General features: G+C 37.9%; 1 protein-coding gene across 1 annotated transcript in view; it reads right to left on the bottom strand.

Annotated features, from left to right (window-relative positions):
- Positions 1-627: 627 nt before the first annotated feature.
- Positions 628-15,087, bottom strand: part of LOC139142105 (xaa-Pro aminopeptidase 1-like) — a 35,366-nt gene continuing 20,906 nt past the window's right edge. The window contains exons 8-21 of the mRNA XM_070711928.1: positions 13,114-13,209; positions 12,831-12,912; positions 12,198-12,435; positions 11,485-11,571; positions 9,703-9,815; positions 8,121-8,198; positions 7,461-7,532; positions 5,922-5,985; positions 5,361-5,430; positions 4,851-4,955; positions 3,788-3,859; positions 3,170-3,246; positions 2,571-2,669; positions 628-1,215 (exon numbers count right to left, since the gene is read on the bottom strand). Of these exons, the coding sequence (XP_070568029.1) occupies positions 1,012-1,215; positions 2,571-2,669; positions 3,170-3,246; positions 3,788-3,859; positions 4,851-4,955; positions 5,361-5,430; positions 5,922-5,985; positions 7,461-7,532; positions 8,121-8,198; positions 9,703-9,815; positions 11,485-11,571; positions 12,198-12,435; positions 12,831-12,912; positions 13,114-13,209 (1,457 nt within the window). The 3' untranslated portion in view covers positions 628-1,011. The remainder of the gene's footprint in view (positions 1,216-2,570; positions 2,670-3,169; positions 3,247-3,787; positions 3,860-4,850; positions 4,956-5,360; positions 5,431-5,921; positions 5,986-7,460; positions 7,533-8,120; positions 8,199-9,702; positions 9,816-11,484; positions 11,572-12,197; positions 12,436-12,830; positions 12,913-13,113; positions 13,210-15,087) is intronic.

Genomic DNA, 15,087 nt, shown 5'->3' with positions numbered 1-15,087 from the left:
CCCGTTCAGAAATGGTGAAAAAAGCCAATCCGAATTCATAGGATATGTATGTCTGGCGTACTTTGACGAGACAGCGTTTAATGCGATTTTTTCGTAAATCTTTAATATTAAAATACTCAGAGTACAATATCGGCTTTATCAAAGAACTGAACTCACAAATTAAACTTGGAACAAAACCCAGTAATCCAACACACAGCGCAAGATACAAAACAAAGTGAACACTTCTTTTGGATGTGATATATTCTTCTGGTCATGTTCTTTCACAGGTCATCATATGTTTCATATATGGAAATAGATTTTCCAGTTGGATCTGTCAAGAATATTTTGAAAGCTACATTTTATCTGTATTTTAACAACGCTGCCGCAATACCTATGTTACAGTTCATAACACCTAGCCTCGACCCCGTTCTGGTCTATATCGAATATTAAGATGTAGCGACTCCGGATAGTGGTATTAAACAAGGTAGCCTAGAACGAGGCTAAAAGGGTTTCTGTAAATCCTAAGAACTCTACTTACTACGAACGTTGAGTCCCTCTCTGGCGTATGCAACCATCATCAGGACTACAAAACGTTTTCCATATTACACTTCTAAATACACTAATTAAGGAGAAGGGCGTGTAAACCTAAGAGAAAGTGAAATTTTATTATCTGGAGGAAGATGTGCTTTCGTCTTCAAGAACAACGTTCTCTTCATTGACGTTGTACACAATTTTGTAGACGTCATAAAACATGAAAGTTTCATGCGCGAAAAACTTGATGTGACTGTAAACTCTTTCAATCTTCAAGACACACTTTTACTTTGTAACGGCGGATATTCGTGACAACGCGATATTTCTAGCGTTTTTCTTTTTATTGTGAATACGAGATATGTCATATATTTTGGCGATTTACGACAAATCCAAATGAGGTAGAAATTTCACTAGATTTTATCACGTAAGTCCAGTATGAAAAAAACATTATTCCAAGCCTTCAAAATCGCCACTCCATGGATAAGCAGAATGGCGTTCAACTTATTTAAAATTACTAAATATTGAGACAACTGTCACAGAAACTAGGAGAATAGTATTCACGAAGATTGTTTGGGCACCACCAGTTGGGATGGGAACTGGCTCTGTTTGTCTCATCATCCAATCGTAGGCGTCCTCGTTCTTCTCCTTCAGTCTGGGACCAACCTTGTCTCGAACTTCCTGGTGGTAGTCATTCAACCAGTTTAACTGAGGTAGATTAATTGAATGAATAATTAAGTAAGTAAATATAGAATAGACAGATAGATAGATAGATAGAGAGAGAGATAGATGCATACATACATACATACATACATACATACATACATACATACATACATACATACATACATACATACATAGAGAGAGATAGATACATAGATACATAGATACATACATAGATACATACATACATACATACATACATACATACATACATACATACATACATACATACATACATACATACATACATACATACATACATACATACATACATACATACATACATACATACATACATACATACATACATACATACATACATACATAGATACATACATAGATACATACATAGATACATACATAGATACATACATAGATACATACATACATACATACATACACACACACACATACATACATACATACATACATACATACATACATACATACATACATACATACATACATACATACATACATACATACATACATACATACATACATACATACATACATACATACATACACACACCATACATACATACATACATACATACATACATACATACATACATACATACATACATACATACATACATACATACATACATACATACATACATACATACATACATACATACATACATACATACATACATACATACATACATACATACATACATACATACATACATACATACATACATACATACATACATACATACATACATACATACATACATACATACATACATACATACATACATACATACATACATACATACATACATACATACATACATACATACATACATACATACATACATAGATACATACATACATACATACATACATACATACATAGATACATACATACATACATACATAGATACAAACATACATACATACGTACACACACACACATACATACATACATACATACATACATACATACATACATACATACATACATACATACATACATACATACATACATACATACATACATACATACATACATACATACATACATACATACATACATACATACATACATACATACATACATACATACATACATACATACATACATACATACATACATACATACATACATACATACATACATACATACATACATACATACATACATACATACATACATACATACATACATACATACATACATACATACATACATACATACATACATACATACATACATACATACATACATACATACATACATACATACATACATTGCTGACTTGCACAACTGATCTGCAATTCGTCGAAGCTGGCTGAAATCTTGTTATGTCACTATTATGCGACAATCTCACCTGATCCAACGACAGCATCTCATACTTAATCAGTTTTGGTTCGAATGGCACAAACGCCACTTCTTCGAATGTGTAATACTTCATACCTCCAAAGTTATTCTGTTAAAATAGTCGAATAACAAAGCATAGGTATTTTGTAAGTCAGCATGGTAACTAACAAAACAAAATGCAAATGAGGGAAGTCACCTGGTATAGATTTGTTTCTAGTGACCACTTATGCTTCATAAGCTTTTTTTAACAATAAAAATATGACATGTGTGTTGCCGTGTGCAAAAATTGAAACGTACTGCCGTCTACCGCCTCTTCAGACTGAAGCCATGTTTAAGGGGAACTCCAATTATATTATGACTTGAAACATAGACCATTTTAAAATCTTTATTTGAACTGGGGTACTTGGAATTTTTTGAGGTTATAGGGGTACTTCAAATCGGAGAAATTTTCAAGATCCCCCGCAAAGGTTTGTTTTTGTAAACGCAGCAAAAAACATTAAATGCTACAATTACCGAGATTATTATTTTTGAGTAAATCGAAAACGGTTCAATGACACCATGATATAAATCAAGTAACGCCTAACGCCTATGAGAAAGGGTGTGACGTACCGGTGTGTCTGCTTCCACGACCATCATGACGGTTTCAAGACGAACGCCATATTCGTTATCTTCATAGTAACCGGGCTCTAGAGATAATTGAGAAAACAAAGCTTTCATATTGCTGAACACTGTCTTTCAAGTGTGAACGTCCTTCCGTGATTTCTGTCAGGTCAATTCATTATAAGCAATTAATAATCGGCGTGACATTCTTGCCGCAGTAACACTACAATAATGGAATTGAACATATCAGTATGCTGTGTGTGCAAATTATTTAGAAAGATGAATGAATGTGTTGATTATTTGGTCATTTTATTATAGAATATGCGTACAATGTGCAAACACAGGATAAAAATCCTCGACTCTTGTTATCCGCTTTTCAAATTGTGTTACTAGGTATCAAAAAAACCGCCGGAAGAATCACATTCGCTCTTACAAGACAGCCATGCAGAACAGCAACTGTAGCTCTTGAAGAATCTCATCGCTTACTGCATGGAAGACGCCCTCTTTGATGGCTATGTAACCAGCGATAATGGAAAATATTTCATATATCCATATTCAGTTTTATGAAACGAACAGAAAACGTCATAAAACCTGAAAGTATTCGGTATACGTAGCTTAAGACCTTACCGTCTGATGAAAACATTCCGTACTCTAATGGGGCTTGTCCCGGACTACATCCGATGGAAATAGAATGGGGTCCTGGATTAAAAACGAACATAGCTCTAGAAAGTTGATTTCTTGGGGAAAATAAATTGTTAACATTTAACACGATTGGAATTAATTTTGGATAATTGGATCTTTATATTTTTCAAATTTCTCAAAAGTGTCAGGTGACCTAGAGCTAAATGTATATTGCAAATTACTTATAAAACAAGTGTGTAACTTAAAAGCCAATGAGGTTACATTTGCAGATTAAATCGACTTTACTTCACCATCCAATTATCCCAAGTTACTTCCAATCGTGTTATTTGGTTCATAGCCGGGTACAGGCAACATTTCAACTTAAGGGCTGGGCGACAACTACAAAGGTGGCAAAGGTCGAGTCGTATAATGAGGCGATTGGAGTTGCCATCGCATTAAATAAAATTGTGACAATGCGCGCAAATCGATGATGCTTTTGTATGCAAATAACATTACAACATGATCAAATATGAGAAAGAATCCGTGGTTTCGGAAGAAAAGTTAGGATTCCACAGGTCAGACGTTGTGATAATTGTGCTGTGGGTTGCATTAATCAATGATTATAATGATTAAATGCATAAAATTTGAATCGTGTGATATTTTTAGAGCATCAAGGCATCGCAATTGACTTGTATATGTGCTTGATTATGACTTCAGCATCAAATAGTTCTTGAACGATTCAGCGTGTTTGCCCAATCCGAATGCTGTCAGCCTGTGGTGGAGTTGAAGAGTAAAATTGAGATAGTAGTCGATGTTTAAAGGGCGGTGGTCGTCGGAACGGCGCTCAAAGGTCGCTAGGGACCCCTACGACCGATATAAACACTGTATCCAAGCTACGTTGGCGATTGATGAAAGTTAAAACATGTTTGTCTTAATGTACATCGTAAAATTTAAATGTCGCAGCTATTTTGACATGATGCATCTATATATAGTGCATGAAATACATTGTTTGTAAACAAGAAAGTTGCACATGCGCAGTTCCGACGACCACTTCCTTTAAGTTTGTTACCTTCGTGCACGTTCAACATGGCGCCGATGCCGTGTCCGGTTCCATGGCGATACTCCCATCCATTGTCCCAAAGAGGTTGACGGGCATGCGCGTCGATGTCGCGACCTTGAAGAAGAAAACAGTCACATATGTACATATACTTTAAATGAGTATCCTTTAATCTCCTGGCTTAGTTTGCAGAAGTTCAAGAAGCAGAAACTCAGCCCAGACGAATATAAGGAGATTGTGGTTTAAATATCTAAGATCGGCACTCCACTATCTCAGAAAGGTACGCAACATGGGCTATCTGAGAGCTGAAGTCGGGTGTCGTGGAATTTGTCTCAGACTGGGACCCTTCCCTATACTTTTTAGCTCGGCGAGGCGACACTATAATTCGGACACGATATACAAAGAGAACAGAAGAACGGTTTCTCCTTTTTAAAAAGATTTGCCGACAAACGTGCAAATATGTAGGCACGTTCCTTTCGCTTTAACATATGAAACTATTAAAAAGTTTTGATGATTCCATACCGTATGTTCCCTCTGGGAAAACGCTCATGGCCAGATCAATAGCCCCCAGTAGTACTCGGGTATAGGCTTGCTGTGAACAAATTGAATTGCACAAACTCATTACTTCACAGTATTATTCTTCAGTGGAGTCAGAAAAATGCTTAGTATACAAGATTTTGTTTGATACTGTGGTAAAAACATGCATCTTCAATATTCTCGATGACCCTTCGACCTTACTTGATACCGAACGTACATGTATTTGTATACACCGAGAACATTTTGAATTAAGATATTTACAGGTACTTTCTCTTAGTGCATTTGTTAATCTGTTATTTTTTTAAATCTTTGAGCGCCAATGTCAATTTTTGTCACCTTTAAAAAATATTCCCTAGTCATTTTTTTCAGATTTTTGCCTAAAATTTTGATAAAAATCTGCAGCCATTAAAATGTGATGTCCATTTGGTTCAAAATTATCCAAAAATATAACAGAAAGTTAACAAAACTTGGGAAAATGTTGCACCAAAATTTTGGTGGGAAAAATTACAGCACTCAAAGGGTCAATACAACTTAAGATGATTATACCTTATGAATTTCTTTTGGTGATCCAAAGTGCATCGTTCTGGTGGTGTCGGTTGTGGTACCACACCTGGAAACAACAGACATTTGTAGAACCATGAGTTAAAAAGCAGAGAATAGGGCTGATTGAAATTACTATCAACGAGACAGATGGAATTCATCAAGAGCCGCAGATATTCCTCTTCAGTAAAATACTAGAATGGCGCTGTTAGCGATGATTATCACAGAGTGCCTAAATTTTGAATTGTGTATCTTAAAGGTATACTGTCACCTGTTCCAAATTTTGCCACAGTTACCATGGAAAGAGAAAATCTAACCAATCACAGATTTTAAGCGGGTGGCCGCTTTTTAAAAACAGCGCCCTCACATGGCATTTTGAATACAAATGAACGCCCCTTTTACCATATATGGGCATATTTAGATTACAGGTGACTGTATACCTTTATTAATAATCCGGCATCAGAACTATCTTCTACCGTATAAAATTATGGGTTTGTGTATAAACTACAGCCTCCAGGAGTATATTGTGCTTAAGACTGTTACACTCGCAGAGCGCACTGCTTTAATACACGTTGAAATGTCAAGCACCTGGTTTGTGCAAAATTCGGTATGTTAAACCTGCCCGATATATATATTATGCCTCCATCATAATTTATACTCCACAAGTCATCAGTAACAATGTAACCAGTGATAAGACTGTGCGGGTTTGTAAAAAGACACAAAACGCTCTCAACCTCCGTAGCTTTGGTACAGAATCGGAGAAACAATACACTCTTCACCAAATGATGAGGTTTAACTATATCCCGTTTACATTGATTAAATTTGCTTCATTTACATTGATTTGTAATTTGCTTCAGGACGATTTATATCGACAAGATTTATAGGTTGGTAAGGTTCATCGTAAATACTACACAGTTTTTAATTTTTCGATACATGGGAGTTATGTGATTCTCTTTTGTGTTAGGAAAGTTCTATAAACACGTTACATATTTCACATTCATTTTATTTTCCAGTGCCCCTTGCGGTCGCAATACTTGTCCTGCCACCGTCCAGAGGTATTGTCAACACTACAGTCAGTCAGTCAGTCAGTCAGTCAGTCAGTCAGTCAGTCAGTCAGTCAGTCAGTCAGTCAGTCAGTCAGATAGTCATTCTACCTGTCCATCCATCTCTCTTCCCTTCTCTCTGTCACTGTCGTGTCTCTATTGTCTTCTATCTATTTCTCTATATTTCACTATCTATCTATCTATCTATCTATCTATCTATCTATCTATCTATCTATCTATCTATCTATCTATCTATCTATCTATCTATCTATCTATCTATCTATCTATCTATCTATCGATCGATCGATCGATCGATCTATCCGTCTATCTATCAACCTATCTATTATCTGTCTGTCTGTTTGTCTGTCTTTCTGTTTTTCTGTCTATCTGCCTGTGTGTCTGTTTATCTCTCTCCTTCATCGTTCTTTATTGTATATTCTTCTTCTCTGGCACATATACAGGATCTCAGAAAACTGAAATAAATTACAAAAAAGCTACTCACTTGTACTGGCCCCCAGAGTCAAGCAGATACAAATTGTCTGTGGTTATTTTGGCGTCCGATTCTTCACTTGGCCTGGGGTGAAATAAAACCAACAAGATGTGTACAAGGCATTAACTAACAGGGCACCTGTATTTTGTAAAGGCAGACGTGTTTTTCTTTTCGTGTAAAACCACGTTCTCTGATCCTATATTATATTTTGTGTTTTTATTCAATTATCATGGTTGTCAGTTCACGTCAAGTTTGTGGACATATTTAGTTTCATTTCAACCTATGATTTCTTCACGATCATTTATGATGGGCTGTACATTACATGGCGTTAAAACGCTCACGAGAATTTCAGGAGTCTAGAGTCAACACACCTGGTAGCTAAAGGAAATTTTCAACAGAAAAAAAGATGCGCGTTTGTTCGCAGCCGATAACCATTGTAGCGCTCTATAGGATTATGACGAGGGCAACTGTACGTTTTGACTATCTGGCATCATTCAGTATCATCGTTGCGATGAATTAACATGGTAAATTTTATTAACTATGTACAGACACTGTTACTGTACCCCACGTGGGGTAGAGTAACCGTGGTACAGAATAACTGGGACTACGAATTAATATGGCGGTTAAGCAGAGAACAAAGGAAGAGTAGTGCTTGTTTACATCATAACTTACATGTAGTGTATTACGGCGGCATTGGGACCAAAGGCTGATATAGAGGTAAAACTTGGCATCACAAAATCGGGCTGTTCCCTGTATGAAAAGACAGTAATTATTACATACACTGTAATCAGTCATCGCCAGCTGTAGTTTCTTTGAAGTACAACTTATCAGATAAAATTTACTTAGTAACACAGTAACACGTCATAAACTGATCAACACAACTTTTCCAACCAAGTTCAGTGTTGTAGTGTTCGACTTGTGTACCTGGCGTTGTGATGACATAGCCAGGCATTAAGAATGCAAGTTCAGTATCAAATATTAACGTCTTATCGAATCGTAAGACCTCTTGTTTATATGTGGATACGTAGACAGTGTCCAGAAGCCGTTCGGAAAGCATTGTAAGAAAAAGCTTAGGTTGGCGTTGTTAATATAATTAACTAAAATTATATTAAAGGTATACTGTCACCTGTTCCAATTTTGCCACAGTTAACATGGAACGAGAAAATCTAACCAATCACAGGGTGGCCGCTTTTTAAAAACAGCGCCCTCACATGGGGATTTTGAATACCAAGGAACGCCCCTTGGACCATATATTGGCATACTTAGATTACAGGTGACTGTATACCTATAAGTTCGTCGTCTGATTTGGGACGTTATACTTGCAGAGTGTTTGCTCGTTACACAGAGCTTTTTTGGGGGGAGGTTGAGGAGGTTGAGTTAAAGTTAACATCCAACAATGAAGTTATGGCTGGAAATATTTTAACTTTAATCTTACCAAATTGTTTCTCTCCTCACATTGCAATTCGTGATAAAGTCACTACTGTACAAATTTGTATTCGTGATATCATAGGTCTCACAATGTTGTTGATTCAGGAATTACTTTAGACGTACGATGCGATGTGGAAATAAATTTGTTTTTGTTTTTTTTACTATTTACAGCAAATAAAATAAAATTGATGGAAATCATTAAAATTTGACGATGGCGATTTACATGGGAATCTCTGCAGTGACTTTGAAGTGCGCCCTCTGTTTCAAATTGGAAATCTTAGGGGTAGAGACGAGCTTATTTCTGCATACTTCTACAATGGATACACCCTGGGAGAAATAGCGGCCACGTTAGGACTCTGACATGTACGGAAGACCGGTCACGACCTGCGACATACGCGACCTGCGTCTTTAACTGTGATCTGCGACCTAACCCTAACCCTAACCCTACCCTAACCCTAGCCCTAACCCCTAATGCTAACTAACCCTAAGTTATGCCGTTAACATTTTTCTGTCCCTTAGCCTAACCTCCAGGGTTGAGAGCGGAGTAAGGCTTTTTACCAGAGAAAACCTAACCCATAACCCTAACCTCTAACCCCTACCCTAACCCTAACCCCTAACCCTAACCCTAACCGCAGATCGCAGTTTTAAAAACTCGCATGTCGCATGTCGTGACCGGTCTTCCATAGATATGTAAGACTTCCAATTTGAAACAAAGATTCTCCGACAATATCAAAACAATAAATAAGGCTTCGAGTAAGCGCTTAAATTTATTAACTGCGAAAAAAGTATTTAAATATTCATGGGGTTTATATTGAAAGAATCTTACGCTCTGAACGACTCGACTTTTGCAGCAGCTGATAGTTCAGTCAATTCTTCTCCATTTTCCATCGCATTTTCGATCCAGTGTAAAAACTCAATTTTAGCAATGGCGTCTTGTATCTGTGAAAGAAAAGGGAGACGAGTCTTGCATCATGTAAGGGAGGAGTGATACGCAATATGGAATTATACCGCTAACTTTCTGGAAATCCACCCAACGGCTATATGCATAAGACCATACTCCACTATGTTTTCTTTCTTTGCAAAAATAGAATGACAAACAGCGTGAACGGGACCGTCTTGGTGTAGTTGTGTTGTTTATGTCTCCGGACTGTTTTTCCAAAACATTTCTTACACGCATTCGTATATTACACACGAGTACCAGTCACTTGGGACTTCTGTCCCACAAACAAGGCCATCTTCTCCGCTAAGAACTTCAAGTGTGGAGCGAACTTCACTAAACACAAGGGAAGGTCAAGAAACGGGTATGCGCCTCGAAAGTGAAAGATTTTTGCTCAAACTTTCTTTTGGGGGTCTTTCAACCATTCTCTTTCAAAATCAAGAACAAAAACCTGGGGTCACTGTGCAAATTTTGGTACAAGAGAAACAAATAACTCAAGATCTACCGATATTTAAAATTCAAAATGGCCGCCATCGCTGTATTATTACACCTCACTCATTCAGCCTGCACTGCCATTGGTTAAACACGACTCACGTGACATGTAAAAGAACGTGATGATGCCCTCTGCGAATGTGATGATGCCCTCTGCGAACTTGATGATGCCCTCTGCATTTGATATTACATGGATGACGTCATTTTACTTACTGCGTATCCTTTCTGCGCAAAACAAATTGTCGTTCACTTGTTGTACTTTGCAGTTGGCAACTTATGGCTGCGAAATGTCATGCAGAGCTGTCACCGGCACAGTTGGACGATATTTTGATGCAAGTAAACAGCAAACGAACGAAAATGGCAACAAGGAATGCAATTTCTGTGTTCAGCGACTATGCAAGCAACAAATTTGGATGCGCCACCGAGGAGATCGGCAAACTTTAGCGGCAACCCTAGACTCGGCACTGACAACATTTTACGCTGAGGTCCGGACTCAGAAGGCGAACTGTACTCGAAGAAGTCTTTGTGTTTTTGTTTCTTTGCATGTTTGCTTGTTCGGTGTAATAAAAATAATAACACATGAGAGCTTGGGCAATATCACGATTTTTTGCCTGCCCTCGGGCTGGTGGTCATGATCGAAATACTGATGATGCCCGAGCCTACGGCTCGGGCATCATCAGTATTTCGATCATGACCACCATCCCATGGGCAGGCAATAAATCGTGATATTGCCCAAGCTCTCATGTGTTATTATTTAATTAACTCCATGGAGAAATAAAATAAATAAATAAAATTTCTGAATTTCGAAAAACTAAGCCAGTGAAAAGATTTCTAACACCAAGGGCTTTAAAATGAACCCCCAGAAGTGGTATATCAGAAAAGCACTGTGAAAGTTTGAGAGTCAAAATTTGTGTCCCCGAGGCGTGTTCTGAACGTCATTGTCATTACAGACAATTTTTTGTGGTGAGGGCGCCCAAGCAGCTATCAAGACTAGCATTCGTTGGTTTACCAAAGTCAGAATGAATAATTGGCGATTTAAATACTCTGCTTTTATGTTGTACTTATGGAAAGCCGACCCTACCACACAAACATTGATTCATTTTCGAAGCACGGGTGTCTGTCAAGTTTCTCATGACTTTATTCGTCTACATTAATTCTAAGAATTAGTTCTTTACTTACGTTTCCTTCCTTCATACCCTTGATTTCATTTTCATTCTTTACTGCCTTCATAATCCTGATCGGAACAGCTGCTGAATAATGTTTTGACTTCCAGAAGAAAAAACAAAACAAAACAAAAGTAATGTCAAAGTACAAATATGAAAGAATATGAAATAGCGATTATAACAGTCGGCAGAGCGACCTCAACGGTCTGGAGAAGAAGAAATACTTCCAACAGACCAAGTGAAATCTCACGTACAAATTTCTTGGAACTACGAACGTTTTTTTCGAATCCTGACAAACAAAATCTAAACTTAAGATTATCATATATATAATATTTTACAACCTGCCTCATAGTCACACTGTCCCCCCCCCCTCTTACACTGCTTCTCTGTGCAGTAAGGAGGACCACCAGTGAGCATGCGTGTTCATGTCTTTATGATGCAAATATATTCTGTCAATAGGGCACATGCTAATATGTTTTGCTACAGCTATATGACGACTGTGCCATAAGCCATTTCTAGTACTCTTTATATTATAACGTTATCTTCATCGAGGATACGGTCAACAGCCGAGAAGGAAAATGTAATTTGTCTTCAGTTACAAAATAATGATTTTTTCTGTACCAATACTATAAGTTCAACTAACTGTATTTTATTATCATATGGAGCCTTGCCAGTGTAACTCTTATGGATATGTCACTTTTTTAGTGAAATAATATCAAAACTACAAACCTCATCTACGTTGCCATATATACCATAGCTTGCTTGATCGCTGATCCATACTTTGTTGATGTCTGCCTTACCGGCTTCATTTTTGAGATCACCGAGGAAAGTTTCGTACTCTCGGATGTGCAGACACTGATGGTTTTGCTGGCTGTTTGCGCACACACTTGTCTGTTCGCTTTGTTTGAGGTGGTCGTTTATTTCAGGGACGTTTGTCACCAGATCGTCCACGTTGTTGATGTACAGACTGTATGCATGTGATAGCAAGATTGAAGGTATGTGACTTAAACACACAATTACTTTCTTGATTAATCAATTTTTCCTTTTCCTCTCTGATTTGCTTATTATTTTGTAAAACCCTACGATACTCCTCCGACAAAAATTGGCAATGTTGTTGGCAGCAGCCAAGATAATCACAACCACCACCACCACTAAAACAACACCAACGACTTCAACAACAACAACAACAACAACAACAACAACAACAAGAATAATAATAATAATAATAACAATAATAATATAATAACAACAAACAACACCAACGACTTCAACAACAACAACAACAACAATAATAATAATAATAATAATAATAATAATAATAATAATAATAATAATAATAATAATTGCATACTAATCACTCACATGGATTCTTCCATTTTGACAATGGTGTACGATGAGAAGACTGGGTTGTTTTGGATATCCTCACCTCTCATGTTAAACAACCCTGAAACAAAGCAGCATCTATGTGACCGAAAAATATTGAAAGCTTCGTGACAAATTCTCTCAAAAGAACCTTTTGGTAAAAAAAAGGTTTGCGAATACAAACGGCAGAAATGCCAGAAAGAGTTGTGACTATATGCTGCTGTGTTTACAGTCTCGCGGCACACATGTGTTGATAACAATTTGACAAGTGGTTTCTACTTACACGCAGTGTCGTCTAAAGCATGCAGTACCAACATGTCTGCGTCGACTTTTTGCATTTCATCACGCACGTCTTGGATTTTCTCCCACCACTCTTGTCCTGCCAAGTAAAACACGGTATAACGATGTGACGACATTGCGGTCTAATGATATTGCTTCATTACTGACATTCAATTTAGCCAGCATTGCGAGAATGGCATACATGTGTGATTATACTTGAATAAGTTCAACGATAACAAGGCAGTATTGCTGAAGGCAATGAGTACTTGGGCCGTGATAGAGTAATTTTGAGGACAATATATACTACTATTCAAATATGGTCTTGAATTTCCTCCTGTCAATTAGGCATTTGATTAACTGGTTATTAAACGAAGCATGGCATGACAACGGCAAAATATGTCTAGCAACTTTTGTGGAGTGTGAGGCAGGGGTTCTTTATTTATAGTGGAAATTGCTTAAACTCCTTAAATATTCAAATTACAGCAAATTTCTTTTGTTCTCGATGGTAGATGTACTGAGTTGTGGACAAATATGTATATTTGAGGTCAAAGGTCATTGAGGTCACGTAACGTTTTGTCAAACAAATTATATTGCTAAGTTATCCCTATATACCAAAAATCAGACCTCCAGCTCTATTGGCTCGCTCAAAATAAGATATGTGCATAATTAATGGGGTACAATATGTGGCGTCATAAGGTGTCCCATCATACCAAATATGAAAGGTTTAGCACTTGTGGTTACTGAGTTATGGACAATAATGTATATTTGAGGTCAAAGGTCACCAAGGTCACATGATATTTTGTCAAAATGTCTGAGATATCTGCGTGAACCGATGGACTCACTGATGGACTCACGGACGGATATGACCCAATCTATAAGCCCCCTGGACTTTATCCGTGGGGACAAAAAACTGTGTCACTGCATCCTTTAGGCAATATGAATACGATGAGAAACTAAATTTTTATTTTTCTTGGCCTTATACATGGGACATTGGGAGTCTATGGAGGTGTAAACTAAAAAGTCCTCTAACACGGCCAAATTCGATCGCATTGTGAAACAAATCGACGTGCATCTGTATGGGGTTGGGTACTATTCTTGTGCAAAGTTTGAAAGACATTGACCAGGGCATGTCTGAGATATCTGCGTGAACGGACGGACGGACGGCCGACGGACTGACATGACCAAACCTATAACTCCCCCAGGACTTCGTCCGTGGCACTAAAAACAACGCAACAGTTGTTACAGCTACACCGGCGGTAGGTTCATATCCAGAGCCCCATACGGTCTGCCGCCGTCGCTTGAAAACAATCTCATAAACCTGGCCATATGGGCAACTGTGTATGTGCAGCTAGCTGGATGCTTGACTTCCCGGAGAAGGCGAGCTGTCATGTTCAAGCTCAGGATTATTTGTCGATCAAATTTCAGTAAATTTACCTTACCTGGATGAAATTTTGTCTATAGGCTGAAATTTCGCCGAAGTTTGACAAAATTGCATCGATTTTTCAGGTTCATATCCGACATTTTTGAGTTTTGAGTGCAGACAGAAATAAGTTTTGAGGCAACATGGCTGCGACCCCATGTTGACCCCTAGCCCTGCGTACGATGCTATGTGCTACAGCTAACACACAGCATCGTACAGTTACGCAGGGCTAACGAGAGAGTTGCCGACATCGACGGTTATTTACGAGAAGTGAATAAAAGACTGTCGTTTTGGAAGCGATCGAGTAGCTGAGGTAGGGTGGGATACGACTTGGGCCCAAGAACGCTGAATTTCGGCAGTAATTTGGCTTTTACGTCAAGTCCCAAAATGGATTTGAAGTCACCGACCCTACGTACGGGTCTTTGCAGGGCTGTGGTGAGCGGGGCGATTAGCTGTAGCGGAACACACAGCATCGTACGCAGGGCTAGTTGACCCCAACGTGAAAATGTGTTCGCGATCAAATTTTCATATATTTTTTTTCAGAATTTTCGACAAAAT

Source organism: Ptychodera flava, chromosome 10 (assembly GCF_041260155.1).
Source record: "Ptychodera flava strain L36383 chromosome 10, AS_Pfla_20210202, whole genome shotgun sequence".
NCBI classification, from domain to species: domain Eukaryota; kingdom Metazoa; phylum Hemichordata; class Enteropneusta; family Ptychoderidae; genus Ptychodera; species Ptychodera flava.
The sequence above is the reverse complement of the archived record's forward strand: the minus strand, read 5'-3'. Positions and strand labels throughout refer to the sequence as shown.